The 25,300-nt window shown below is 39.3% G+C and overlaps 3 protein-coding genes across 3 annotated transcripts; 1 reads left to right on the top strand and 2 right to left on the bottom strand.

Annotated features, from left to right (window-relative positions):
- Positions 1–1,135: 1,135 nt before the first annotated feature.
- ube3b (ubiquitin protein ligase E3B) lies at positions 1,136–10,201 on the bottom strand. The gene is made up of 27 exons (XM_020649910.3): positions 9,643–10,201; positions 9,277–9,445; positions 9,010–9,127; positions 8,763–8,822; positions 8,567–8,671; positions 8,385–8,481; positions 8,193–8,278; positions 7,989–8,071; positions 7,757–7,862; positions 7,547–7,667; positions 7,264–7,441; positions 6,841–7,007; positions 6,577–6,744; positions 6,296–6,467; positions 6,091–6,209; positions 5,873–5,987; positions 5,624–5,723; positions 5,421–5,540; positions 5,156–5,332; positions 4,951–5,061; positions 4,717–4,854; positions 4,561–4,626; positions 4,272–4,330; positions 3,954–4,136; positions 3,707–3,818; positions 3,511–3,603; positions 1,136–3,417 (listed from the first exon to the last, which is right to left on the bottom strand). Exons 2-27 carry the CDS (start codon positions 9,435–9,437, stop codon positions 3,226–3,228), a joined length of 3,207 nt encoding a protein of 1,068 aa, XP_020505566.1. The 5' UTR covers positions 9,438–9,445; positions 9,643–10,201; the 3' UTR covers positions 1,136–3,225.
- A 180-nt stretch (positions 10,202–10,381) lies between these two features.
- On the top strand, positions 10,382–15,066 carry kctd10 (potassium channel tetramerization domain containing 10). Its single transcript, XM_020649901.2, has 7 exons — positions 10,382–10,524; positions 12,179–12,392; positions 12,486–12,655; positions 13,141–13,227; positions 13,342–13,394; positions 13,487–13,682; positions 13,794–15,066. Exons 1-7 carry the CDS (start codon positions 10,522–10,524, stop codon positions 14,010–14,012), a joined length of 942 nt encoding a protein of 313 aa, XP_020505557.1. The 5' UTR covers positions 10,382–10,521; the 3' UTR covers positions 14,013–15,066.
- Positions 15,067–15,117: 51 nt separating this feature from the next.
- myo1ha (myosin IHa) lies at positions 15,118–24,763 on the bottom strand. The gene is made up of 31 exons (XM_020649905.2): positions 24,629–24,763; positions 24,434–24,549; positions 24,118–24,316; positions 23,945–24,025; positions 23,130–23,309; positions 22,939–23,037; positions 22,745–22,858; positions 22,600–22,671; positions 22,395–22,514; positions 22,238–22,305; positions 22,048–22,153; positions 21,887–21,967; positions 21,712–21,803; positions 21,050–21,144; positions 20,906–20,952; positions 20,600–20,680; positions 18,173–18,278; positions 17,972–18,089; positions 17,757–17,870; positions 17,586–17,662; positions 17,440–17,508; positions 17,268–17,352; positions 17,011–17,173; positions 16,850–16,933; positions 16,669–16,762; positions 16,542–16,597; positions 16,314–16,449; positions 16,161–16,231; positions 15,772–15,869; positions 15,594–15,693; positions 15,118–15,505 (listed from the first exon to the last, which is right to left on the bottom strand). Exons 1-31 carry the CDS (start codon positions 24,749–24,751, stop codon positions 15,479–15,481), a joined length of 3,072 nt encoding a protein of 1,023 aa, XP_020505561.2. The 5' UTR covers positions 24,752–24,763; the 3' UTR covers positions 15,118–15,478.
- Positions 24,764–25,300: the final 537 nt, after the last annotated feature.

Raw genomic sequence — 25,300 nt, 5'->3', positions numbered from 1 at the left:
GCACGCCCTTATGCTCATGTTTATTCCAGTCAAGTATTCTCCACTGCTTGCCTTTCTTAACAGTGTTTGTAGCCTACTGTAAAGCCTGGTTAAGTAAAAGCCCACGGCAGGGCAGGGAGAATAGTGAAAATCCAAACACATCAGCCAATCAGGTTCCGCACATGAACTCCTAATAAAACCAAGAAAAGCTCTCAATTATATATTTATCAACCCAGTCACTCTAAAGGCATCATGGGGAGAACAGGAGATTTACAGTGTTCGATTGACTAACTCAGTTATACAAATAATGCATATGAAGGTAAACTTTCTTGCACTTTTTGCAATATAATTTTATTCTGTTGCATTAAAAAAAAATGTAGTCAACAGAATGAAGGTAACTGTATTTTATACCATTTTAACCTTTTCTAACATTATATCCTATTAGAAGAAGAGTAAGGATTTCTGGAAGAATGTCACCTATACTTTCAAAGGGTCAAGACAACCAACGCATTTGGTATTGTGAAGGTCTTATCGGTGTGGTTTGTAGGGTATGATAGTATAGGGTGCTGTAGGTTAACAGCCTTCTGGAAACGTAAATTGGGTGTATTTAACTTCGTAGCGATTTTGTAGCACAAGGCGGGAGAGGGGCTCTGCGCCATGTTCATGGTTCTTGTGGAGGTTAATGTGTAACAACAGAATAGCCCGCCCACCAGGTTTAACCAACTATGGGTCAAACATGCAAAGTCATGCCATTGACTTTCCATTATATACAAAAGACAGAATGTGCGGGTTTTACAAGACATTTTCCATTCCATTATTATTATTAGCCTGTAACAGAGAGCTACATACTACACTCCCATCATGCAATATGCTCTGTGGCGACGTAGGCCTTATCAGCAGGTGAAATTGGAACCAAAGCATTGAATCACGGTTATCTATTTGCTTTGTAAATGAAAACTTACTAAGTGTGTTGTAAAAAAAAAAAAGAGAGAAAGAAATAATATAAAGAATTAAAGTAAATGATTTTATACTAGTGTAGGTCTACATGATGTAACATTATAGTGCCAAACATAGCCTAAGGGTATCTCACACATTTCAAAGAAACTGTATAAAGAGATGACAACTTTCACAGGAAGGGTAAGGAGATTTCCAGGAGCATTTTTAAATGATTTATTGTACTAAAAGAGTGGAAATCCAAAATCAGCATCATTAGCAGTCCACTGGTACATTTAAAGCCTCTAAAGCCTACTCATGACATCATTTTTAAACAGATGAGTGCCCTCATCAGACAAAACATACAAGCTTGTGAGGTATCTTTCATCCCTCTCGCACTAAAACACACTTTACTGTCGTGTGTCGTGCAAATCCAGCCAAAGCAAGATCCTCCTGACTTGATTTATCAGATTAAAAATGTGTTTAATCTCATTAGTATACTGAAGGTAAATTCAAGACAACCAAAGTTATTTATACATGTATGTGTGCTGGTTGCCTTTTAATTAATTTTCTGTTGTTTTTACACAAGTTAGTGGCTATTATATTATTTTCAATAAACATTACGATAAGGAACTGTATGGTCAAGGGATTGAGTTACTTAATAAATGTATCAATACTCATTCATCATCTGTGGGGACAATAAAGATACATTTGACCTTTGACGACTGAAAAGTGTTTGTTTTTTTGCATAAAGAATGTGGTAAAGATTGGCTAATTCTTTTAACCCGTTCTTTAAAAGCTGCAATCCTCTTTCTACTGAATGAATGTAAAGTCTCTTTGTATTTTCAATATGGAACTGAACCCTGTGTAAAGAAGTGTTTAGGCCTTTAAGGTAACATTTTCCCGCATGTCCCCTTTTCCAAACTGCAGACAGGTGTGCAACATTTCAATCACATCAAGAAGACAGTCACCTTTGGTTGATGAACCAGTCCATGACATCATGTTGTGAGGTTTTTTTTTTTTCTAAACCTCAGATTCATTTTTCCGCATGGCTTCAAAAGTCCACAGAGATCAGAGAGCATCGTAGTCGAACCCTCCTTGGTTTGTTGTATTTGTAGTGTTGGTTGAATTTCCAGACTATTTATGTTAGTAGGAGCAGAATAAGTCCAGGTAAGTAAACCCCATTTATATGGCTTGTTTCCAATATGTGATTATTGGTTAGAGTTGAAATAGAGTCAGACATGAAAGAGCGAGGAGGAGGATGGGGCATTATATGAGGCACTCAGCGTTATTCAAAGGTGTAGTGAGAAATCATTAGTTTTACTATTATTACATAGAAAGACTGACATTGATGATTCACTTTACTCTTCATTTTTTGGAGTGGAGGTGACACACAGATGAATGGAGAGTCGTGTCTGCTATACTTGGCAGATATAAATACTGACAAAACACATCCGGTTTAGTTAAACACTACAGCAAGGACATCTCTTTTTTTTTTTTAAACCAGCAGGATCAGATTTTTTTTTTGTTCGTGTCTAGAGATTCTGCTGCTCACCCGAATGTGTCAGATGTTAAGATTTGTTTTTAATGTACTGAGAACATAAAACTGGTGGGCCCATGTCTCTCTCAGGTGGCTGCAGTGTCTTTAATGGGGACAAATGGAGTGAGGTCAGGTTGATTTTTCCTCCTAAATGGGACGTAATGTAATCAACACAGAATCAGTGTTATGACTCACTCCTCCTTCATGGGGGTTGAACACAAGACATTGATTTGTCTTCCATTTATAAAAGATGCATTATGTTCAGCAAAACATTTTAAGACTCATCCAATATCAGCTGAAATTTGCCTGGATAATGGAGTCCAAGCTTGTAAGTATATTATCAAAGCATCGCTTGGTTTCACTTGAGTGAGTTGACCACGTGTCTAATGGCTTGCATTGCATCTGTATTGCTTTCCAGTTCGCTTAAAGTGGGAGTGATAGATCCGAGAGCGATTCTGTTAAGCCTGAGAAACAGAGATCTAGCCACTGTGTGTCTGTATTTCATCGAGTTACACACAACATATTGAGTTTTGGGAGTGGCAAAGGGAGATGTTAAAAATTGGATTGTGCTGCAAAAACAGCATCCCCTTTGGTGTCAGGGAGTGGAGCTCATCCAGTTTAGAGGGGTTTAAGATCCTTCATGGTTCCCCTTTTTGTTCCGGTGAAGCCCCCTTTGACCGACAGGCTCTAGTCACTGTAAGACGAGCATTTTGCGAGGCTCCGACTGCTGAAGACAGTCCTCCTGCCGTGAAGATTGTCCTGATGCGACAGAGTTATGATAGCTCAAATCCTGTGTTCATACTGATGGCGTAGCGCAGCTTGTCCCGTAAGATGCTCTTCTTGCTGTAGTTGGGCAGCTTGAGCAGGTTGAAGCACGTTGATGAAGTGGGGAGTCGACCACCGGGCTCCTTCTTGCGGATTGTGAAGAAGCCCCTGAGGACACTGCCAAGTGTGTCTCCAGTGTCCTAGACACAGAAAGTGCTTTGTTAGTACTTAAACAACAACTTTAAGAAGGAAAAAAAAAAACATCTCTGGTGCTCTTCTCTTTTGATCCTCACCTGATCATCTGAAACTTCCACACATCGGATGGAGAAAGGTGGTTTGAGGTAGGCAAAACCTAAAAGAGGTGGCCTCGAGCAGCTGGTAACAAACTGTAAAGCAAATAAGATATTAAATGAGAAAATACTTAACCACATTGCAATTTAAATTGAAAAGAAAAATTGCTATGACAACCACAAACTAACAACTTCTTACTTTAAGGAACATAGCTCTCTCTTCTGCCGTAAAGTCACTGGACAGAATGTCCCACAGCCAGATGATGACACGATGGCTGCTGTGAAATCCTCCATAATACACCGTGTGTTTTCTGATTTTAAAGAAAGGACGAAGACAAGATGGGATACGATGAAAATACTTATCCTGCTATTTTTGGACACATGCTAATTAAAAACTTTGATGAGTATGATTGGTATAGTGACAGTTAAGATGACTAAAAACATACTTGAGGTCATCCAGATCTATCTCAGCATTGTCTCCCGAGACGAGACGCTGAACCTCAGGTGTGGAAAACATGTGCAGCCACTCTGGGTTTATGATGCTGCGGAAGCCCCGAATGAAAGCCGCCGTTTGCTCCTTAATCTGCGTGTGCATCCGGAAGTGAGCCATGAGGTGGATGTAACTGATCCTGCGGGAGATGATGGAGTCAGACAGTGAATTTATTTACCGTACGACAATCAGAAAAAGGAGAACAGGTCAGACTTAAACTTGGTTAGTACCCTTTTTTTTTTTCTTTTTTGTAATCGGATATGGATTAACATACTTGTTTTCGTTGGTGACTGGCATAGTTTTCCCTCCAGGTATCAACTCGTGACAGACAAGCTGTAAGGCGAGATACAAAAACGCTGTTTACATAAGAACATACATACATTGAACTATTCTAACTCTCTTTTCTTGAAAAGACAAAATGCACGATTAATAACAGAAAATAAAATACATATGTGATGAAGAATTAGGTTGGGGAATATATAGGGACATTACCACAGTTTAACTTAATCTTTTAATTAAAGTACAACTGTTGAGGCAAAGGACTATCTTGTCTTCATTCTTACCTGCCCCATAACGTCCTCATCATAGGATAACGACAGTCCCAGATCCCCTACATCTCCGTCATAGCGCTGAAAGAACAAACAAAATCAAAGACGTGAGATAGAGCTGAACCTACGACAGATGAATGAAAAAATGCCCGATTGGTTTTTCTCCCTGACCTTGATGGAAGTGAGGTTCTTATAAAACTCAGAGTCCAGTGAGGGCAGCTCGTCGATGGAGCTGTAGAAAGTGCTGTGATGGTGACCCAAGACTTGACTGAGAAAGAAGGAGGCGAAAGGGACGTCGACCACAATGCCCTGAATATAGAGGAATAACACATTCACTCAAGATCACCTGAAACACTCTGCTCAAAGAGAGGGCAAAAAAAAAAAAAAGTACAATCCCAAGTATACCTCGTATACAGCTTTCCCGAGCATCTTCCCCACAAACTCAAACAGCTGCAAATGGTTCTCATGGATATATGATGTAGGTGAAGGATACAGCCTCTCATTTCCACTTGTCGTCTACAGAAACAAATATCACACAAAACAGTAAACTCGATGTCAGCAGCGGAAGTGTGACGCCTTTCAATAATGATTTTTATTTTCCTCACATTACCTTGAACAGGTTGAGAGCAGGATTGAACACTTTTTTAATGATTTCCTCCAAAAACTCTTTGAACACGCCATCCTGATCGATACCGGCCTCGTCTACTCCAAGATCATTGACAAACTTCACCCGAATCACACCTTTTATAGAGTTGGCTGGTAATCGACGGAGCTGGTCATATCCATCCTGACAGAGGAGGGAAAATAAAGAGTATTAGGAAACAATTGTTATGTCATACTTTAATTCAAGACTCTAGCTGATCTGTTGTCCTTACCTCTAACATCCGGGAGCGTCTAATGGTAATATGTGTGACATGTGGTGAAGCAGAGCTCGTTTCGACCAATCCTAAACTTTCTTTTTCCTTTGTGACAATGTTCCGAAACAGCAGCACCCTCTAAAATGAGAGAGGAGAGTAATCATAGAGTTGAAAATGCAAATTACACTCAAGTGTTCACTGAAAGGATTGTGGTTACTCACATTTTTGTGTGGAATAACATGGGGGATGTACTGCAGTAACAGCTGGGCTCTCCTCTTGCCTTTCTCCAGCTCTTGGAACAACAGGCTGGGCTTTAGGTCCCTGAATGCAACACCACAAAGATGTAGAGTTGAGCTTTTGAATGTTTTCACAGAACAGAACAAGCGACTGTTCCGTGAATAATAGCTTGTTGTTATGACCAGCTTTTCAAAAATGGAAAATATGAAGAGCTGTTTCGTGTTTGTGATTACTTTCGCAGCCAGTGCTCATCAGGGGTGAATCGTCGCCTGCAGTCCCGCTCATAAAGCACCATCAACCAGCCATGAACACTGTGGAACAACTCCAGCTTCTCTCCCTTTGCATTTTCTTTTTTAAAACACAAGATATTAAACAGATTTTCCATTAAAAGTGTTCCTTTTTAATGAATCGATATCATAAGTTCAAGAATGAGTAAGGGTCATTCACTCACCTAAGATGCCATCCCAGACCATCTTGTAGACAAATGTGTTCAGAAATGAGGAGATGGTGTGGAGTTCTTCTATCTTGAAAGATGTCTGTTCCTCGTAGACTTCAATGTCATCCAGAATCCTGCGACACATTAAAGGTGAGTTATTAAATGTCAGCCCCTGTACTGGGAATCTAGTGCACATAAGAGTCAGGTTGAGGGAATTTACGTGATGAGGTGCCGTGAGCAGTCACAGAAAAGCATGAGCATGGCCAGGAGCTGTTTGGACTCTTCAGTGTCGTTGTTTAGACACTCCATGAAGAGTTTGAGCCCCCCCTGAGGACCCAGCTCACAGATGAAGGCCCAAAGTTTGGGTAGAAGTTCATCAAGGTGAGTCAGACCTGCAGAAAAAAACAGAATGTTCAGCACCGAATTCAATGATGGACTCGTGAGTGTTTACAAAACACTGTATGTTTGCAGCACATGAAAAAATAAGACTCTCATACTGACCTGTGAGAATCTGGAGTCGTATTTGCGTGAGTGTGGATAGAGCCGTCTGATAGAGCACACAGATGCTGCAAACCTTCTGAACTTCAGCAGAGTCGACTCGCTTCCCTCCGACTGGTTTCAGAATGTTCCGTACAGAAGCCGACTTCTGAAATGCTCGCTTAAAGAGGTCTGTGAGGACACAGAGAAACAACACACCATGATGTAGAGAACGCAACATATAGAACTTATTTTGAACATTACAGTAGGTTAGGGTTTATTACTCACTTTTGACTGGTAGATTGTTTTGTGATGTGCTAGGTTGCGGGGGCGGGGGAGTGGGCTCCTGACTCTCCAGCTTTTTTGAGAGGACGTCACTGAAAAGTGTCCGAATGACAGAAACGCCCCACAGGTACTGAAGCTGTTTGGTGACCAGCGGCATTGATTCATTCAGACTAGGAACGAGAGGCAGAGGAGGAGACCAAAGTTCAGTATACATATCTGACATGATGCTATTTTAACATGCTAAAGTAAAAGTGACTGCTAAAGCAACATAACATGTGACAGTTTTTTACTCTATAAAAAAAAATCATATTACTGCACTTCAAAAGGGCCACAAACCACATTTTTATTTTTGTCCTCCAGAGCAATTCTTTATCATTATTTTTTTCTTCTGATTTGATTCAAGCAAATAGAAATGTAATCACTGACCCGTAGTCTACAGTTTGGGAGAACCAGCCCAGGACAGGGTGCCAGTGGGTGAGGTTTGACTTCTTCTGGGACACATATCTCTGGCAGTAAGACAACATGTCAGTCAGGTCCTTCACAAAATAGTTGGCCTCCTCTTCCAGAACTTTCTCATTAAGGAAGCCCAGGTGAATTAAGTTGCCTGTCAGACATCAGAGAAGCTCATTTGTGAAATGAACAATATACAGGACACACAGTGATACACAATATACATCGACATAAGAACGCATATTGAAAAATCCCTTACCAAGCAGGCAAAGTGTGTGACTCCCCTCGAGACACACACAGATGTCCAAACACTGTTCTTCCCGGCTGAGAAACAGAATGAACTTCCGCAGCAGGTCATGTGTCTGAATGGACGCCATACACTGTCGCGACAAGGCAGAAGTTTAAATACACGTTGAATAATACAGAACCGCCATGCAAGGAAGACATGATCTGTAACAGGGGTTTTTACCTCTGGTGTGAGCATGTTGAGGTGGGTTATGACAGCTGGAACTGACATGATGTGAATGAGGAATGATCTTAGCAGGTTATCGGAAAAGTGAGCAGCAAGGACCGGCCTGAAAAAAAAACGAGACTTTGGTTAAAAAGACAATCTTAAAATACAACAAAGTAAATACAAAGACTCTTCTTCAAGTATGAAACTTTTTTTTTTAATGATCATAAATCTACGGGCTCGAACTCACCTTAATGACAAGGTAAATATAGCTGTAAGAGTTCCTTTGGAGAGCGACGGTTTAGAACGAGCCAATCCATTGGTCAGCAAAATCTAAACATGAAAAGTATATCAAATCAGATTTTCATCATATGACATAAAGAAAAGAGTTGTTCCACTAATTAATTAAATTGTGTGATAAAACTGAAAAGCAAAGCAAGCTGTTATACTGAACCTGCAGTGCTGAATAGAATCCCTTTTGATTGAGATGACCCATAATATTTTCACAAATCCTGGTCAAAGCAGGTCTAAGAGCTTCTCCTGAAAAAATGAGGAGAAAATGTGATGTTATACTTTGCAGGGAGCGTGTCCTGTAATAACAGCAGTTGTGTTTATAAAACAAAACTTCAGCCTCTTTGAGACTCACCCTTTCCTCTGACTATCCGCCAGGTTGAGGTGTCAGTGAAGGTCACCAGCATGGTGAGGTACAGCGTTACCAGTTTATTGTCCTGAAGTATGTCAGGCTGCAAATCACAAAAAAGACAGGCATATGTACAAAGTTGTAAAATAACGTTTAAATAAAGTTAAAAGAATCCAATCGAGACAAACCTTCAGACTTTTAATTCTTTGACAGCAAGTCCAAAGCACATCTTTAATCTGTTTGAGCCAGGGAATGGTGAGGTCTTTGGAGAGAGCCAAGGAAACATACCAGACCTGAGGGACAAATTTGAGAACAGCCACTGAGACAAAGCTAACTTTAACAAAAACATTTACATATGGAGGGTTTAAACTTGTGCTCACTCACTTTAGGTTCATTTTCAGCCTCCATGCTGGCAAGGATTGCACGGCAGAGCTTTTCAAACCTCTGTGTGACGAACAAAATTAGAGTCATTTGAGTGACCCAGCCAATGACAAGTTAAAAAACCACTATGTTACATTTACAACATCTCCAAAAAGTAAGCGTTGACAGCGAGGAGATGTTTTTTGAAGTGAACTACCTCTACTTACATTCTTCTACGACAACAGTCTTAACAGCATAGCTGGCAACTCACCATCTTATCTTCTGGACGATATATGAATAGTAATTTCCGAGCTATTTTGAATATTGAGAGTGCATTTCTTTTAGTTGTCCCAGCTTCAGACGCTTGAAAAAATTCATCAACATCATTCCTGGTCAAACACAGAAAAAGAGATGCAACCATTGATTACGTTGGCATGTAAGTGAGTTAATACAGTTCTATTTCAAGCAAATGTGTATTCTTTAACTCACTGTTTTTATAATCTACAAATCAATTGAGAGTTTTAAATATGTGAAGTACCTTAATTGCTTCTGTAGTCTGCAGCGACAGAGAAATCTTCTGACCAGGGCTTGGATGTTGATTGCTGCTCTCTCCTTATCTTTTTGTCCTTTCCTTTCCTCCCTGGCCTGCCTGGCTTTGTCCAGGAACTCGGACTTGGAGCTTTGGGTTACACTGAACATGATGCACCCTGGAAAAGAAGATTTCTACCATTTGACTGCCATGATGCAAAAATATACAGTGATCATCCGCACGTTTGTAATGATACAATTTTAATGTTGGCGTAGGGTAGTTTTCTCTGCTTTCTAAACATTGTAAACTACGATTAAAGCCTACTGCATCCAAACAACATCACATTGTTTTGATGTAACATAGTGGTGAACTTACCTGCGATATCACTCAAATACAGCTTCTCTCTGGCCTGTAGGCTCACCTAGCGCTATACCTCCCAAGTCATTTGGCTGTCCTTCAGGTCCAAGCAGGAGGAAAGTCAAACGTAGGAAAAGGACTAACTTGCCATGTCTGGGGCAGCGGGCAGTGAAGATGGAGCTGGTATAGTTAGCACACAGGGCTAGTCCTGGTCCTTCGACAATCGGTGTTAAACTGTCTCAAGGAGATGCTTTTCACGTTAAGTAAGCGCAATTTGTGATCATTACAGACTTGTGTCTGGGATGTTTTCAATGACAGCTTCAAAAACACAGGGAACATACCGTTTCGAAATGTAAACAATGAGAAGGGATCCGTGCATTGACTGCAGCCATTAATCCCCAGTGTCGCATTAAATGTTTCCGGGTAGTTTGTCCAAATGTGTAATTCCCTATTAAAATATGCAACAATAGAAAGGGTGTGCTATGCCCAACTATCTTCGTTCGCGTAGAAGCGACAGCAACTTTATTTGTGATGGTGGATAAACCCTTCGCCCAGTGTACTGGGTGGGTGGTGGGGGACCGTTTTCACTGTTACTCCTTCAATAGCGGAAATGCGCAGGCTAAACCTAAGGCAATTAAAGCTATTCTTTTATTAGATAAACTAAAACGTTTCAAGTCTTGGAGATGTGTGACGGTAAATATAGTGCTGTTACTTTTGTCTCATTATTTGCAACGTAAACATCCCGTAATATCAAATAAAATAATATCCACTGTCCCTTTAAGTAGAGTTCTGGAACGATGACGTAATTTTATAAATGCGCAACGTTCGACCGGAAGGAAGTGGGTGTTAGCTGATTGGCGTTAGCTAGCCGCAATTCACAAGTCTGCTGCGGGTTCTATGGTAAATATGTTTACGTTTTATTAAAGGCCAGTGAAAAAGCATGCTACAATGGAAGAGTGAAAGTATTTATTTGTATTGTTAGTAACATATTGTGTTTGTATTTTGCTAGATATGCTATAATAACCATTACTTTGGTTGATGCTAACTAGGTAGCTGGTTCGTTAGCCGTGCTAATCTGAAAAATGACTATTTACTGGATTTTAAAAGTTACGATTCAGTGTTTTACAATCCACAGAGAGGAGGAAAGTAACGAACGGTGGCTAACACGTTATTAAAGGTTTGCTGACAAGAGATTACAGTTTATTAATAAAGTCTGCAACATGTTTCATGACAGAGGAGAACGATATTTAGACATATTTACTCATGAAGAAAAAAGACTTTGTGTGTAAGCGGTTTGTACTACTGTGTAATAATTTAAACATCTTTGTGTTGTACAGCCTATAACTGCCATGAGACAACTGTAGACAGTCCTAGAACTGGACCAGACTTGTTAATGTTGTGAAGAAAATGAGATGAGATTCAGCTTTATTGTCATTACACATATACAAGTACAGAGAAACCAAATGAGGTTTGGCATCTCACCAGAAGTGCAAATAATAATAATAATAATAAAGAGTCTGTGCCATGTACAGTAATTTCAAAATTTACAGATGTAGACTAAAAAAAAAGTGAATTGTTGTGTATATATGGCTGGATTAATGGGATGCTATCAATATAAATAAATGCTATAAATATAAGTATATTCTTCAGATTATAATATACAGATTAAGGTGCAGTGAGCATGCTGTACTAGATTACAGATATATACAGAATATGGACATGTTTTACAGGTCGATAACTTATTGAGGTGGTAAATTAATGGTGCTTCTAATGTATGCCAATCTTCAGTTGAAGGATAATGATGGTGATAATTCTTCACTTTTTTTTTTACTTTCTACAAATCCCTTAACAATACCAACAGTTCACCACAGAGACACATGCACAAACAGGACCTGTGGACATGCATTAGATTTAAGATTAAGATTTGACTTTATTGATCCCCGTAAGGGGAAATTCTGTTTTTACACTCTGTAAGTCATGAAACACACATGAAATATACACACACACATGCAGAAATAGGATCCTATGGACATGCACTGATGGAGAGATGTCAGAGTGACAGAGCGGCCCACAGCGGGCGCTCCTGAGCTGGTGGTGGGGAGGGGGTTTGGTGCCTTGCTCAAGGGCACCTCGGCAGTGCTCAGGAAGCGATCTGGCACCTCTCCAGCTACCAGACCAACTTCCATATTTGGTCCGCACCGGGACTAGAACCGGTTCCCAACCCAAGTCCCTACAGACTGAGCTACTGCCGCCCTCAATTAGTCCATCAGTGGAGAGATGTCAGCATAGCAACATCCTGCTATATTTTGTCTGATTTACAGACCTTGTATTATAAACAGGTTGTTGCAAGGGGGTTAGGGCTGAGTACAACTAAAAAAAAAAAATAATAAATTAAAAAAAAAAAAAAAAAAAAGGCAATCATCTTTATTGTGGCCTTGTTTGTTTACAGTTCAACTTTTCCCACTCTAAACTAGGTGTGTTTAAACTGAGTAATCCAGTGTTATACCAGTCCTGATCCTGGTGTCACTTTTTGTTTCATCTTGTGTTGTCCCAGGAAGAGATGTCAGGAGAGAGTGTGGTGAGCTCGGCAGTGCCAGCAGCTACAACCAGGACTACATCCTTCAAGGGCTCCAGCCCCAGCTCTAAATATGTGAAGTTAAACGTTGGTGGAGCACTGTACTACACTACAATGCAAACACTAACCAAACAGGACACAATGCTCAAAGCCATGTTCAGTGGCAGGATGGAGGTCCTTACAGACAGTGAAGGTGAGCTTTTCTACGAAAACATTAAATAGTATGAGGGATTTATGCATTGGCAGAGATGCACTTCTAATAATGTTCACCATTTCAAATGAACAGGTTGGATTTTGATTGATCGCTGTGGAAAACATTTTGGAACAATCCTCAACTACCTTAGAGATGGAGCCGTGCCGCTCCCTGATAGCAGGCGGGAAACTGAGGAGCTGCTCGCTGAGGCCAAGTATTACCTTGTCCAAGGCCTTGCTGATGAATGCACTGCTGCCTTGCAGGTAACATTACCATGGAAGGCCATCTGTTTTTTTAATGTTAATACTTTGAGAGAGAGTGAGAGTGAGAGTGAGAGTGAGAGTGAGAGAGTGTGAGAGAGTGAGAGAGTGAGAGAGAGAGAGAGTGAGAGAGAGAGTGAGAGAGAGAGAGAGAGAGAGAGAGAGAATGAGAATCAGGAATACAGCAGCAGAGAGGGTTGTAAGTAGGGAGACTCGTGCTTAAATTGAGAGCAGGGCAGGTCTGCAGATGCCTTTTTTTTTCTTTTTTTTAAGAAGACTTCAATTAAGACATATATATAAAATTCAATCATCCCAAGTGGCACATGGGAGTGAAAAGCCACTTCTGAAATCCACCTGCTTTTGGCAGGTTAATGGGTGTTAATAATCAAGCCCTGTCCACATCTCTTCCCCTCTGTTCACACAGTCATTACATACTTCCTTTCTCAGGTTGAGCTCCTTTAATGTAAACATTGTCTTTTTCCCTCCAGAACAAAGAATCTTATGAACCCCTGTGTAAAGTGCCTCTGATGACGTCCTCCAAGGAGGAGCAAAAGCTCATTGCAACCTCTAATAAGGTCAGTTGTGCTGTCTTTTCTTTTCCATCTTCTGCAGCATTTCTTATTTCCTATTAAGACACTTGGTTAATTGTCAACATTTTTCAAAATACAATATTTTTTTCTCCCTCACAGCCTACTGTCAAACTGCTGTATAACAGGAGCAACAACAAATATTCATATACTAGGTGAGTCTAAAAGGATTGGTTTTCTAGCTATGTCTGATTATTTATAAATCAATATTACTACCCGTTAAAATTTTTGTTTTTGTGTTTCCCAGTAACTCTGATGACAACATGCTGAAAAATATCGAGCTGTTTGACAAGCTTTCATTGCGGTTCAATGGTCGCGTACTCTTCATTAAGGATGTTATTGGGGATGAGATCTGTTGTTGGTCATTTTATGGCCAGGGGCGTAAGATTGCTGAAGTGTGCTGCACCTCCATTGTTTATGCCACAGAGAAGAAACAGACAAAGGTAAGAATGTATTGTAATTAACTGCCTCTGAAGATTTAATTTTTCTTCTTTCGTAATACTCGAGCAACAATAGGTCACCTAAATATCTCTAATGTAACTCTTCTCTGGTAGGTTGAGTTCCCTGAGGCTCGAATCTATGAGGAGACCCTCAACATCCTGCTGTATGAGTCGCATGATGGGAGGGGGCCTGACAACGCCCTGCTGGAGGCCACAGGGGGCGCAGCAGGACGATCCCATCACCTGGACGAGGATGATGAGCGAGAGCGAATCGAGCGAGTTCGTAGGATTCATATCAAACGACCCGATGACCGCACACACCACCACCAGTGACCTTTCACTCTTGACCCGTCATCCTGTGTGTCTAAACACGGACAGTCTTTGCACCACGTCTGTGCCTTACATCACCCAGCGCCTCTCTGTCTCACTTCCTCTCTTATTTTTACCAGCTTTTTCTCCAGGAGATTACTGTGAGATGAGTGTCTACAACAGTGTGTAGTGGTGGAGTGATTTTATGTGTGTTGTCATAGCGACATATTTGTTGTGTGGTCTTGTCCCTTGTTTATTTGTTTGATAGTCATGATAACTTCTATCAATGTTCTCTGCCAGATTTCCATTGACATGAGTGTCAGCATTCATTAATGCAGGTTACAGTTACTTGTGTGTGATGAAAAAAAACTAGAGTATTATCAGAATAAATCTTTTTATTTGAGGTCCTAACACCATCACACCCAGGACATCAGGATTTATATTATGTAAGCAGCTAAAGTTTTATATAATTTTTGCTTCTCCTTAACCATGGCTCTGACGGGTCTACTGTGAGGTCATCAGGCCATAAACTAGGTGTTGTACACAGTAAGGCCACATGGGGGCACTGTTGAACTCTTAGACGATGTTACCAAGGTCTGTTTGGTACCCTGCGGATTATAGCAAAAAAATAGAAATTAAAAGATTTTGATACAGTAATCACAGATGGATGCAACATTTCACTGTAATGCTTCTTTCTTATTTACTTTTAACATGTATGAATTTTCTCTTCACTTCACTAAATGTTCATTATTTCAGTGAATGAAACCTGAGCTGTGACCAGAGGCGTTAAATGTATTTGGGCTGATTGATTGATGGGTGCTGAGGTTGAAGTGAATGACTGTAACCAGAGCTCTCCCTGGCAGGAAGGGAGTCCTGTCTACAAGCATCTAACAGGGAGAGAAATTAGAGCTGTCCTTCATCGCTGCATTCATCACAGAATGAACCGTTTGCACACAATGGGTTTGAGGTAAAATATGTTGAACAATCACAGTACTTGTAGATCTGTTGTACAGAAGTGAACATATATGTATCTTTTATATTTATACGTACTTTATCACAAATAAATTTCTAGAAACACTTTTTTGGTCTGTCTTTAATATGCACATTCCCATCATCAGTGAACATACAAAAATATGATACATATGGCTTCAATGCAAATTTAGAGAGACACATTTAGCTGATAATGACTAATGTCGAGTGTAAAACTTCAGATTGTAGATTGAACCGTTTGGTTTGCTGTCTTAGGTTCAGCCTTTGCTTTCAGCATTGATGTTAAAAACAGAAACTTTTTTTTGTTTGTTTTTTTGCATAGAATCGTGTTAAAATGTGGGTTTAACATTCATATGTATGGAACAAAAAAAAACCTTTAAGTTTCTGAGTGGTGCTGTTTCTTTAAATGTGTGTTTCCTGTAGACATTTTGATCTCCCTGCAGGGGTTTCCTGATGAAATATTCAGGGGCTTCTTGTGTGTCTTCTCACCCCCACATATGTTACCGTGTCCTTGCCCGAGTTGTAACCTGCAGCAACAAACACTTTGGGTCATGCTGTTCCTTACTCAGCAGAATAATTCATTAAAAACTCCTCATCATCACTACATCTCCTCACCACCATCAGATGTCCATTCTTGGCCTTGTACACCATGGGCTCCTGTCCGGCACTGAAGTCCACGGCACTCTCTTTACCTGCCTGGATTTCAATCTTGATGCTGAAAAACAACATGAACAAATGTAGAAGATGCACATCATATCCAACCTATTCAATTCATTTATGAACACAAACTCACCTGCCCTGAACCACTTTGATTGCGTTCTGTTTGTTAGCAATGACGGTCAGTTTGGTCAGAAACTCAAACAAGTGGTCACACTGCATAACAAGGTCCCCCTGCAAAAAAAACCAAACATTTCATTTCTGAAGGCTTTTTAGATAAATCTACCAAGAGACTGCAGGACTAATTAAAAACTACACATTTTTTATGGTAAGTTGGGATCTTTTCAATGATATCCAGTGAGGTTAACTTTAACAGCAAACAAAGTGCATTTTAATTTCCTAGTTTCAACTAGAAAAACGAAGCAACAAAAAAGTGCTGTTATAATCTGCCTCAGCTGATCACTTTCACTTTGACATATTTTGGATCCAAATAGGAAAAATATGGTTCATGTAGATTCAGCAAACCTTTTCTTTAGGGTCCTCACATGTTATGTGGAAAACAATGATGCCATCAGTCAAGCTACTGACCGAAATACCTGCATTGATAAGAATAGAGATACTTTATTCCAATATGAAAACACCTTGCATGTGAGCTGTATTCTATCATATTCTCCTGACCTTTGAGGGAGGTGTACAGCACTCTCTGTTTGATCTTGGCCTCCTCTATCACATAAGCAGCTGTCTTTGTGAGGATGAGTTGTCGTGGCCTCGGTTTGAAACCGTTCCTATCATATTTAATCACCGGGACACTGTACTACACAAACACATGATCAAACACAGAAAGCTGTTTTTGATGCTAAATGATGAGAAGAATGTCATATAATGTTGTTTTTCATATATGAATACCTTAATCTGCTCGTTGCGAATCATCTGGAGAACCCTCATGTTTATTTCTTGTTCACCTGGAGGTATTGGATGATGTAAACAAGGAGTTTTCAAAATAAAAGTACTGGTGAATGTATCTGATACATACTGATTCTGGTGTCCACAAAAGGTTGAGCGACACTCTGTGGATAACTCTCCTTTTTGCCCTTGAAGATGGAGCTGCTTACAAGCTTTAGTTGCAGCTGAAGGGCAAAGAAATAAAAAAGTTCATCCCTATAAAATTAAATCATAATGATCGAATCTTTTATAATTAGCAACATGTGGTCTACCTGTGCTTTTCTCTGTGGGGTGAGTCCTCTCACATATTTCCGCACCATAAGACGGTAGTAAAGCTTACGCAGTATTTCTGACGTCTAACAAGAACAAGATGTGTTGAAATAGAATATTGTCTGGTACTTAATTTTTTCAATACATTGGAAAATAAAAGTACCTCTTCAAGCACAGCTGGAGGAGTTTTCCAGGTTGTTTTGTCCAAAACGGTCTTTGGCAGATTTTCTTTAAGTCTGTTCATATAATTTTGTCTCACAAAGGCTAGATATTCTGAGTTATCTGTGGTTTTTGCTTGTCCTCTGGTCATGTAACCTTTGATAAATCTAGGGATGAAGTATGAATGATAATATAAACATATAATAATATACACAGACACTCACAGTAACATTGAGAGGAGTAGTGTGATGATATTCTTACTTCTTGATGACTTTGACAGCCCAGGCTCTCCTCTCTTTCTCCTTCCTTGCCTGAACTCCTCTCCAACAGGTTTCAATCTTAGTGGCTGAAGACATAAAACATAAACCTCTCCTTTACTCACACACAAAACAGAATAATCCATCATGTCTGCATCATGTTTTGCTACAATTACCAGCTTCTTTTTGTTTTTTGAATTCTCCTTTTGCTCTGTATCCTTTGTATTTGGCCTGCAGCTTTGTTGCTGAAAAAAAAAGCAAAGCATTTAATAACTGAGCTGCTGGAATGACTTAATATTATTCTGATTTGATTTGCACTAACCCAGTTCATGTTTACACTTCTCATAAGCATCCTCTGTGGCGTAAAGTGTCCTTGGATGACGGATGAATATTTTTGTACTAAATCAACAGGAAGAAAAAGCAACTGTGTTTTTTTTTACCTCCTGCCTTAAAGTGCATTTGCTCTCATGTATTTACGAAGTGATGTCCTCACCGTCCCATTTTGTACTCATTTGGAAAGTAGCCCAGATGTTGAACCAGAACTTCCACTCCATCAGCGGGCACTCCGTTCCAATGAGGCCATGTGGCCGGACACAAGGGTTTATATCTATAAGACGCAGCAAATAACCCACTCAGCATGCACTCAATCTGAGGTTTTTTAAATTTAAAAAATCAAGCACATGGTCCCATCTCTGTTTTCCTTCATACCTCTTTAAAAAGACCTCATATTTACGCCTGTATGCAAAACCAGCTCGTCTAACTCTGAGGTGCTCCATCAGGCCCAGATACTTCACCTGGTGCCTGATCAATGCTTCATCAAATTGACCTGTGTTATTGTGACAGATACAAAGATCAAATTCAAATATCTCGATCCGGTTGTTATATAACAGCCTTCTATTATTTAATCACCTGGCTGCTTGGACTCGTTGGATTTCAGACAGCGGATGTACCAGGCCTCTTTAGCCATGAGGATCTCTGTCAGCTTCAGCAGGCTGCTCTTAAACTGGGTTGCCACCTACAGACACAACATGAGGGTCATAATCCCTAACAGTTCATCTGTCAGATACATATGGCTTAATGATTACACAGTCTGATTGCCACTGACAGTCTCAGGAGCCATTTCATTTGGACCACCTATTGTTTCTTTTCTTCTTACTTATCATCGTCTCATTTTTCTCTAAAAAGTGCAGTGAAAGAATTGTGCATCAGACATATCTGTGAGGGCTGCATGGCTTTCTCCTATAAGTGTTTTGTGCTCTTTATGTGCATATGGAATTGTTTGAGGATTATGGGTCCTGATTTGTAAAACGTGATCGCCATGTTGAAGGTAAAGCTTTCATTTGTTGTCTAAAGAGATATCTTCTTTTTTGTTGTTGTTTTATTATCATGGATATTTGTGTGATGAATATATTGTAGGTTGAAAGGTTGTTTTGCTTAAATAAAAAAATAAAAAAGTTGATGCCAGAAACTTAATGAATGATGTGAGAGTTATACATGGTATTACTGATAATGCAACATAAGCTCTGTAAGTGATACAGGGGAAGGATATGGATATTCCATTAACATACATATGTAATTTATCATTCTCAATAGGAGTATTTCCTGATGAGATGAAAACAGCCAAAGTGATTCCACTTTACAAAAATGGAGACAAACATATTTTCTCCAACTACAGACCAGTATCCTTGCTTCCCCAGTTTTTAAAAATATTAGAGAAATTATTTGCAGCCAGATTGGACACATTTATAGACAAACATAATATTTTAAGCAGCAGTCAGTATGGATTTAGGACCAATCACTCAAGCATCAATGGCACTTATGGAATTAACTGAAGAAATATCCATTGCAATAGACAAGAAAAAGTATTTAGTAAGCATTTTTGTTGACCTCAAAAAAGCATTTGACACCATAGATCATTCCTCACTTCTTAAAAAACTTAGCAAATACGGTATCAGAGGGGTGGCACATCAGTGGGTAGCAAGTTACTTAAAACAGGAAACAGTTCATTCAGATAAATAATTTAAAATCTGATCTGTACAACATTCATTTTGGGGTACCTCAGGGGTCAGTCCTGGGACTAAAACTGTTTATTTTGTTCATCGATGATTTTGTGAATGTATCCAAACTGCTCAAGTGTATTCTGTTTGCAGATGATAACACCTTATTTTATTCTGGGAATAACATATCACAGATGTTGGATGTGGTCAAAAAATAAAATAAAAGAATGGTTTATTATAAATAAATTATCACTGAATCTTGAAAAAACTAATTTCATGATATTCAGTAATAGAGGGGAAAGCATTGATGCTTCAGTTATTGTAGAAGGTATGGAAATTCGAAGAGTAAAGGAAATTAAGTTCTTAGGTGTCATGATTGATGAAAATCTGAACTGGAAGTCACATATAAATTATATAAAAATGAAAATATCAAAAGGACTTGCTCTGGTACACAAAGTTAAGGATTCATTAGATGATAAAGCATTGTTCATTTCATATAACTCATTGATTCTTCCATATCTCACATACTGTGTTGAAGTATGGGGAAGTGCCTGTAAAACATTCACCCATTCAATTTTCATTTTGCAAAAAAGAGCCATAAGAATCATCAGTAGAAGTTGGTATAGAGATCCATCAAACCCACTATTCATTCAGTTAAAGTTGTTGAAATTTCATGAATTAGTTGATTACAGTATTCTGCAAATTATGTTTAAAGCTAATCAGAAAACATTGCCAAAAAACATCCAAAACAGATTTGAAAAAAGGGAAAGCCGTTTTAACTTAAAAGGAATAGAGATCTTTAATAAACCGAGATTCAGAACCAAATTGAAGGAACGTTGTTTTACTGTAAAAGGAATCAGTTTATGGAACAATCTCAACAGAGAAACTAAATAATCGAAATCAAACATGATATTTCAAAGAAAAATGAAAGCCAGTTTGTTGAATAAATATGTGGAAATATGTCAGTGAGATACTGTTTTGTTTCATGACGCTGTAACAAAAATTTATTGTGATATGCTTTGTACGGTGTATAATGAATTGTTAAGGAGGACCTACAATGGGGCTGCCAGTGGCTGTGTTTGCCTGCAGCCAATTTAATTTAATTTCAATTGTTTTTGAATTAAGTGTTTTGTTTTGTTTTAATTAATGTTTTGTGAAAGAGGGGCAGATATTATAAGATTAGTCTTCTCTCTGCTCCTTTTTGTTCAAAATTTGAGATTTTATGTTGTTAGTTTTTCCTAACTTTATTGTTTGTTTGAATGAAATAAAATTTACAAATTAAAAAAAAAATAATATATATATATACATATATATATGTTTAAACATGGTTTGTACGTACTGTTTCGGGTCTTCGCAGGCTGTCTGGATCTATTGTGGAGAAGCACTCTCTGACTATTGCATTTTTAGATTGACAGATCAGCTAGGAGAAGATGGGATATATACACAGATTATTACACACTAATTAACCATAATGAGAGATCAATCCTGCAAACCTATACTGTATCAAAGGCTTTAGCAATGGTTACAGAAAAAGAACAGTCATGGAGCTCTTTTGTTACAAGTCTAAGTATCTTCTGTGAAAAAGGCTCCTTTATGGTGCCATTCTTTACATCCTATAGTGAAATGTGTTAATTTTCAGACTTACATCTTTTATGTTTCTATATAATAGGTCGTTGTTTTTGTCCAGGAAACCTGGAATGTCACAAAAAGACATTTGTTATTCAGTTGAAAATCTAAAAGAGGTTTTAGATGTTTGAGTGATATTGCCTGATATTGTGATTTCTTTTACCCACAACACAGTAGGTGACCTCTCCAGCATAATGTAAGAGACGGAAATCCCCCCTCTCCAGAGTCTTGCGTGTCATTTTGTCGGCCAGTTTGTGCCTGAAGTCAAAGAGGGATGAAGAGTGAGAGGCTTTACAGTCCAATCCTAAAACTTTGTCTCTATTGGCTCACTGCAGAAGACACACTGGCAGAAGGTCTGTGAATAAGATTTTGTTGTTGAAAGTTTTGGCTTGAGTTTGCATTTAGTTTGCATATTATGATTGATGATTGATTGATTGATTGAATTTGAAACTCCAAAACATTCAATTTTCTTTTTTTAAATATTAGCAAATGCAGAAGTTATTTTTTTTCTATTTGTAAAATTGGTTTAGGTTATTTCTAAAGTTTAGAAATATAATTTCAGGGGTGCTAGTAGTGGTTAGTGCGCCAGCCCCATGTATGAAGGCTGCAGTCCTCCTAGCAGGCGGATCTGTGGCTCCTTTCCTGCATGTCATTCCCCACTCTCTCTCTTTCCCTGCCATCGGACTCTATCCACTTTCCTATCTCTACATAAAGAAATTAAAAGCCACCCAAAACAAGAAACGTCTTCTCAACTCCTATTGACATGTTGAGTAGTCTGTAATTGTGTGTTTGCGATAGCACTATTGAGGTTCGGGTTTAACTCACGTTACAAAGTGAGGATGATTCCCCATCTTGTCCTCCAGTCTCTCCAGGAAGGTGAGATCTGTGGCGTCCCCTGGCCTGAGACACTCCTCATCCTGCAGTATAATCATTTATACACATTTACTCTTCCCTTCAGAGCAGTTGATTCCAGCACAGTTCATCTCCAGTGAATACACACCAGTATAGATATGATTCCTCTGTGTTTCTCCTCAACCAGGTCACAGATGATCTTGTTGTTGAAAAACTGAACCGGCTCCCACTGAAGAAGAAAAGACTGATTGTCAACAGAACTATTCAACAGTACTGCATGTAAATTTTGTTTTAGTTTGACGCGTTTACCTCAATATCTTCTGCTTCATATTCCTCCTGCTCAGCCTTCAATGTCAGCTGGATAAAAAGCTGCTGCAACTTTTCATTGCAGTAGTTTATACAGAACTGCTCAAAACTAAGAACATGACAAACAAGCTCAGTAAAAAATCATCACAGAAAGACGAGAAACTTTTATTTGTAATAACAAATATATGCCTACCTGTTAACATAGAAAACCTCAAATCCATAAATGTCTAAAAGACCTATGACCGTCTTCCTTGAAGGGTCCTGGCATAAAGGAAAAGTATTAAGTAGGTGAACACTCATCCTAACTCTCTGGGGTTTGTCATTTATCACACATCCTTCTCCTCTCTCACCTTGTTCTCCATAGACTCATTGATCCTGCTCACCAGCCATGTGAAGGTCTGTCCATAGATGGCTTTGGCCAGAGCATCTCTGGCATAGATGGCATGGTCGATGGTGAATGGGCTGAGGACCTAAACAGGTAGAAAAAATGTGGTTATATCAAACTCTGCATGGAAAGTTTAAACCAAAGCCAAAGAATCTTTAACACGCATGCACCTGATCTTGTCTGGCTTCAATCTTCCTGAATGTGAGACTCTCCTGGAGACTTCGAGCATCGACTCCTAGTAGCTGCAGGAGAATATGGAGAGTTCATTCTTGGCTCTTTGTTATAATCGTGGACTATTTATTATTATTTTCTTACATTGGAGACCCAGTGCAGCTCTGCATTGTTGTTCAGGAGGGCATGCCCTTTGCTGTCCGAGTCAAACTGAACATTCCCCAGGTGGAGAACACTGGCAATGATCCCAAAAAGATGCTGCAAAGAACATTTAGCGAGACAAATCACTAGTTTAAGGGAGGTTTAAACCCAAACATCTGTGACAGCATCCAACTTACATTAGTGTTTATCGCATCAATGTTGATGATTTGCAGAGCATTTTTGACAGTTTTCCAGTCGTTTCTGTCATTAATTGAAGACACAATGGCACATTCTCCCTGTAAGAGAGAGCAGACACAGCCCCGGTTTGTCAAACTTTACCATTGCCTTTATAACTTTGAATTAAACAGGGTATATGAGTTCAACATACTTGGGTTAAATAGTTATAATGCTGGGAGTCTCTCTCCAGGCCCAGCTGGTGCAGGAGGTTGTCCTCTCCTCCCTCCACCAGTTGGTAGAAGATGTGGAAGTTTCTCTCCCCGTGATTCTGGTGCACAACCCTTGACTTCTCCAGCAGGTAGTTCAGGATGTGGCCTCCGACAGCATCACCCTAAAAGCATCATGATCCTAAGACACCAGCTCTACAACTTGCAGGACAAACATGACCTCTTAAAATATGTTCTTAGGATAAAATACCTTTTCAAGTTATACAACCAGATCTTAAAACTGGGTCACTTTTAAAAATACAAAAGTTAAGAACTGAATGGGGAGAACACTTTTAGTGTTGCTGCACTCATAATGTGGAATCATTTTAGATGACAGCAAAGTTGCACTCTCTGGTATCTATGGCGTTTTTAAAGAACTAGTGTCTCAACTATACTTAATGAAAGTAAAAGTAACTGTTTTAAAATGTGAAAGTATTGAAATGAATATTTATGTATTAACACTTACGTACACATTTATTTGAACTCTCAAATTCTTACTGTGTAATTATTTGTGTTGTTATTTAATTATATTGCTGCAGGGCATTCCTGGAAAAGATACAACTGTCTCAGTGGGTCCTCCCTGCTACAATAAAGGATACATTTTTTAAAAATATGATGAGAAAAAAAACTATATATCTTCTTACTGAGGCATCAATATTTATTTTGGTCTGTTTTGTAATGAGCTAAAAAAAACTCTTCATAGGAGCTTTAAAATATATAATGCTTGTAAACCTCTGCGATTCTGTCTCTTGATTCTTACCTGGCTGTCAAACTCGATGTCCATGTACTTCCCAAACCGACTTGAGTTGTCATTTTTCAGTGTTTTGGCATTGCCGAAAGCCTGTGGAGGAACATCAAATCATTCGGACTACTAAATGGTACAAAGACCTGCTTTTTATTACGTTGTAATAAAATCATGAGCCTTGATCAGACCTCGAGGACGGGGTTGGACATGAGCATTTTGTCTCGGACAGTGTTGAGCAGAGTGGTGCTGGGACAGCTGACAGCATAATACTGAAGAATCTTCTTGGAGGCCTCGGTCTTCCCTGCTCCACTCTCACCCGAGATCAGGATGAAGTGATTGTTGAACTCTGTCAGCATGGTTTGGTAGGCATTGTCTGCCAAGGCGTAGCTGCAGAGACACAGATGAACATTTGATTTACAGTTACTTCAAGTCACTATCAAGAGCTATTGAATGTCAAATGCTTACGTATGAATATTCACAGTCTTCATATAATTACACACTCACATGTGAGGTGGAAGCTCAAAAAAGTTGACTCCCATGTAGAGATCCATCTGTTTCTTGTTGTAGATGTCCAACTCTTTGTAGGGATTGACAGACACTAACAATGTGCCGATGTAGGTCTGAAATAAAAAGTCAAAATAATCAAACTGATCGTTAAAATGTTAACAACAGGTTTTAAAAGGCATTTCCCAGACATACATAGATCAAATCTTTGCTGAAGCGTTTTTTGAGGTTGCTTAGGAAGGCCGCATCTGTGGTTTCATCCAGAAGGACGAAATCCTGGATTCCAACCCGGTCCCTGGCAGTCAGGGCACCCTCCATGTCCAGCTGACCCTGTACAACAAATTGTGTCAATGATATCACAGTCAAATAAACAATTTAAGAAGTATGGGAATAACTTATACATTCCTGGTGTTAAGAATCGTAATCTCGAGATTTCCAAAATTTATTATACAATCAATACTTATTTTTTCCAAAAAGCATCCTTATTAGATTATCTCCAAACATCATAGCAAGATAACTCTACCTAAAACCAAAAAATGTTACATACTTTGCATTCACAACAATGATATTTAAATTCCTCAGCCATGTATTTTGACAAATGAGACTGGATGACTGAATGTTGGAATAAATGGCTCCACAGGGGACGACGGTGCTGGAAAAAGCACCAGAAAAGCACAAACATGGTCCCTGTTAGTTCTATTGAAACAAGAGGTCTAGAGGTCCTATGTGTCTTTGATGCAGAGCTCTGTGATTGTGCTGGAGAACAGACAGAAGCTAATGATCGCTACACAGCACACAGGGACCTTGGCTGGCGGCCCGTAGTTCAGGAGAGCTGATGCACCAACCAAACACAACACAGTGTGAAAA

The sequence above is a fragment of the Labrus bergylta genome, chromosome 2 (genome assembly GCF_963930695.1).
Source record: "Labrus bergylta chromosome 2, fLabBer1.1, whole genome shotgun sequence".
NCBI classification, from domain to species: Eukaryota; Metazoa; Chordata; class Actinopteri; order Labriformes; family Labridae; genus Labrus; species Labrus bergylta.
This window is presented reverse-complemented; position numbering and strand designations above follow the sequence as displayed.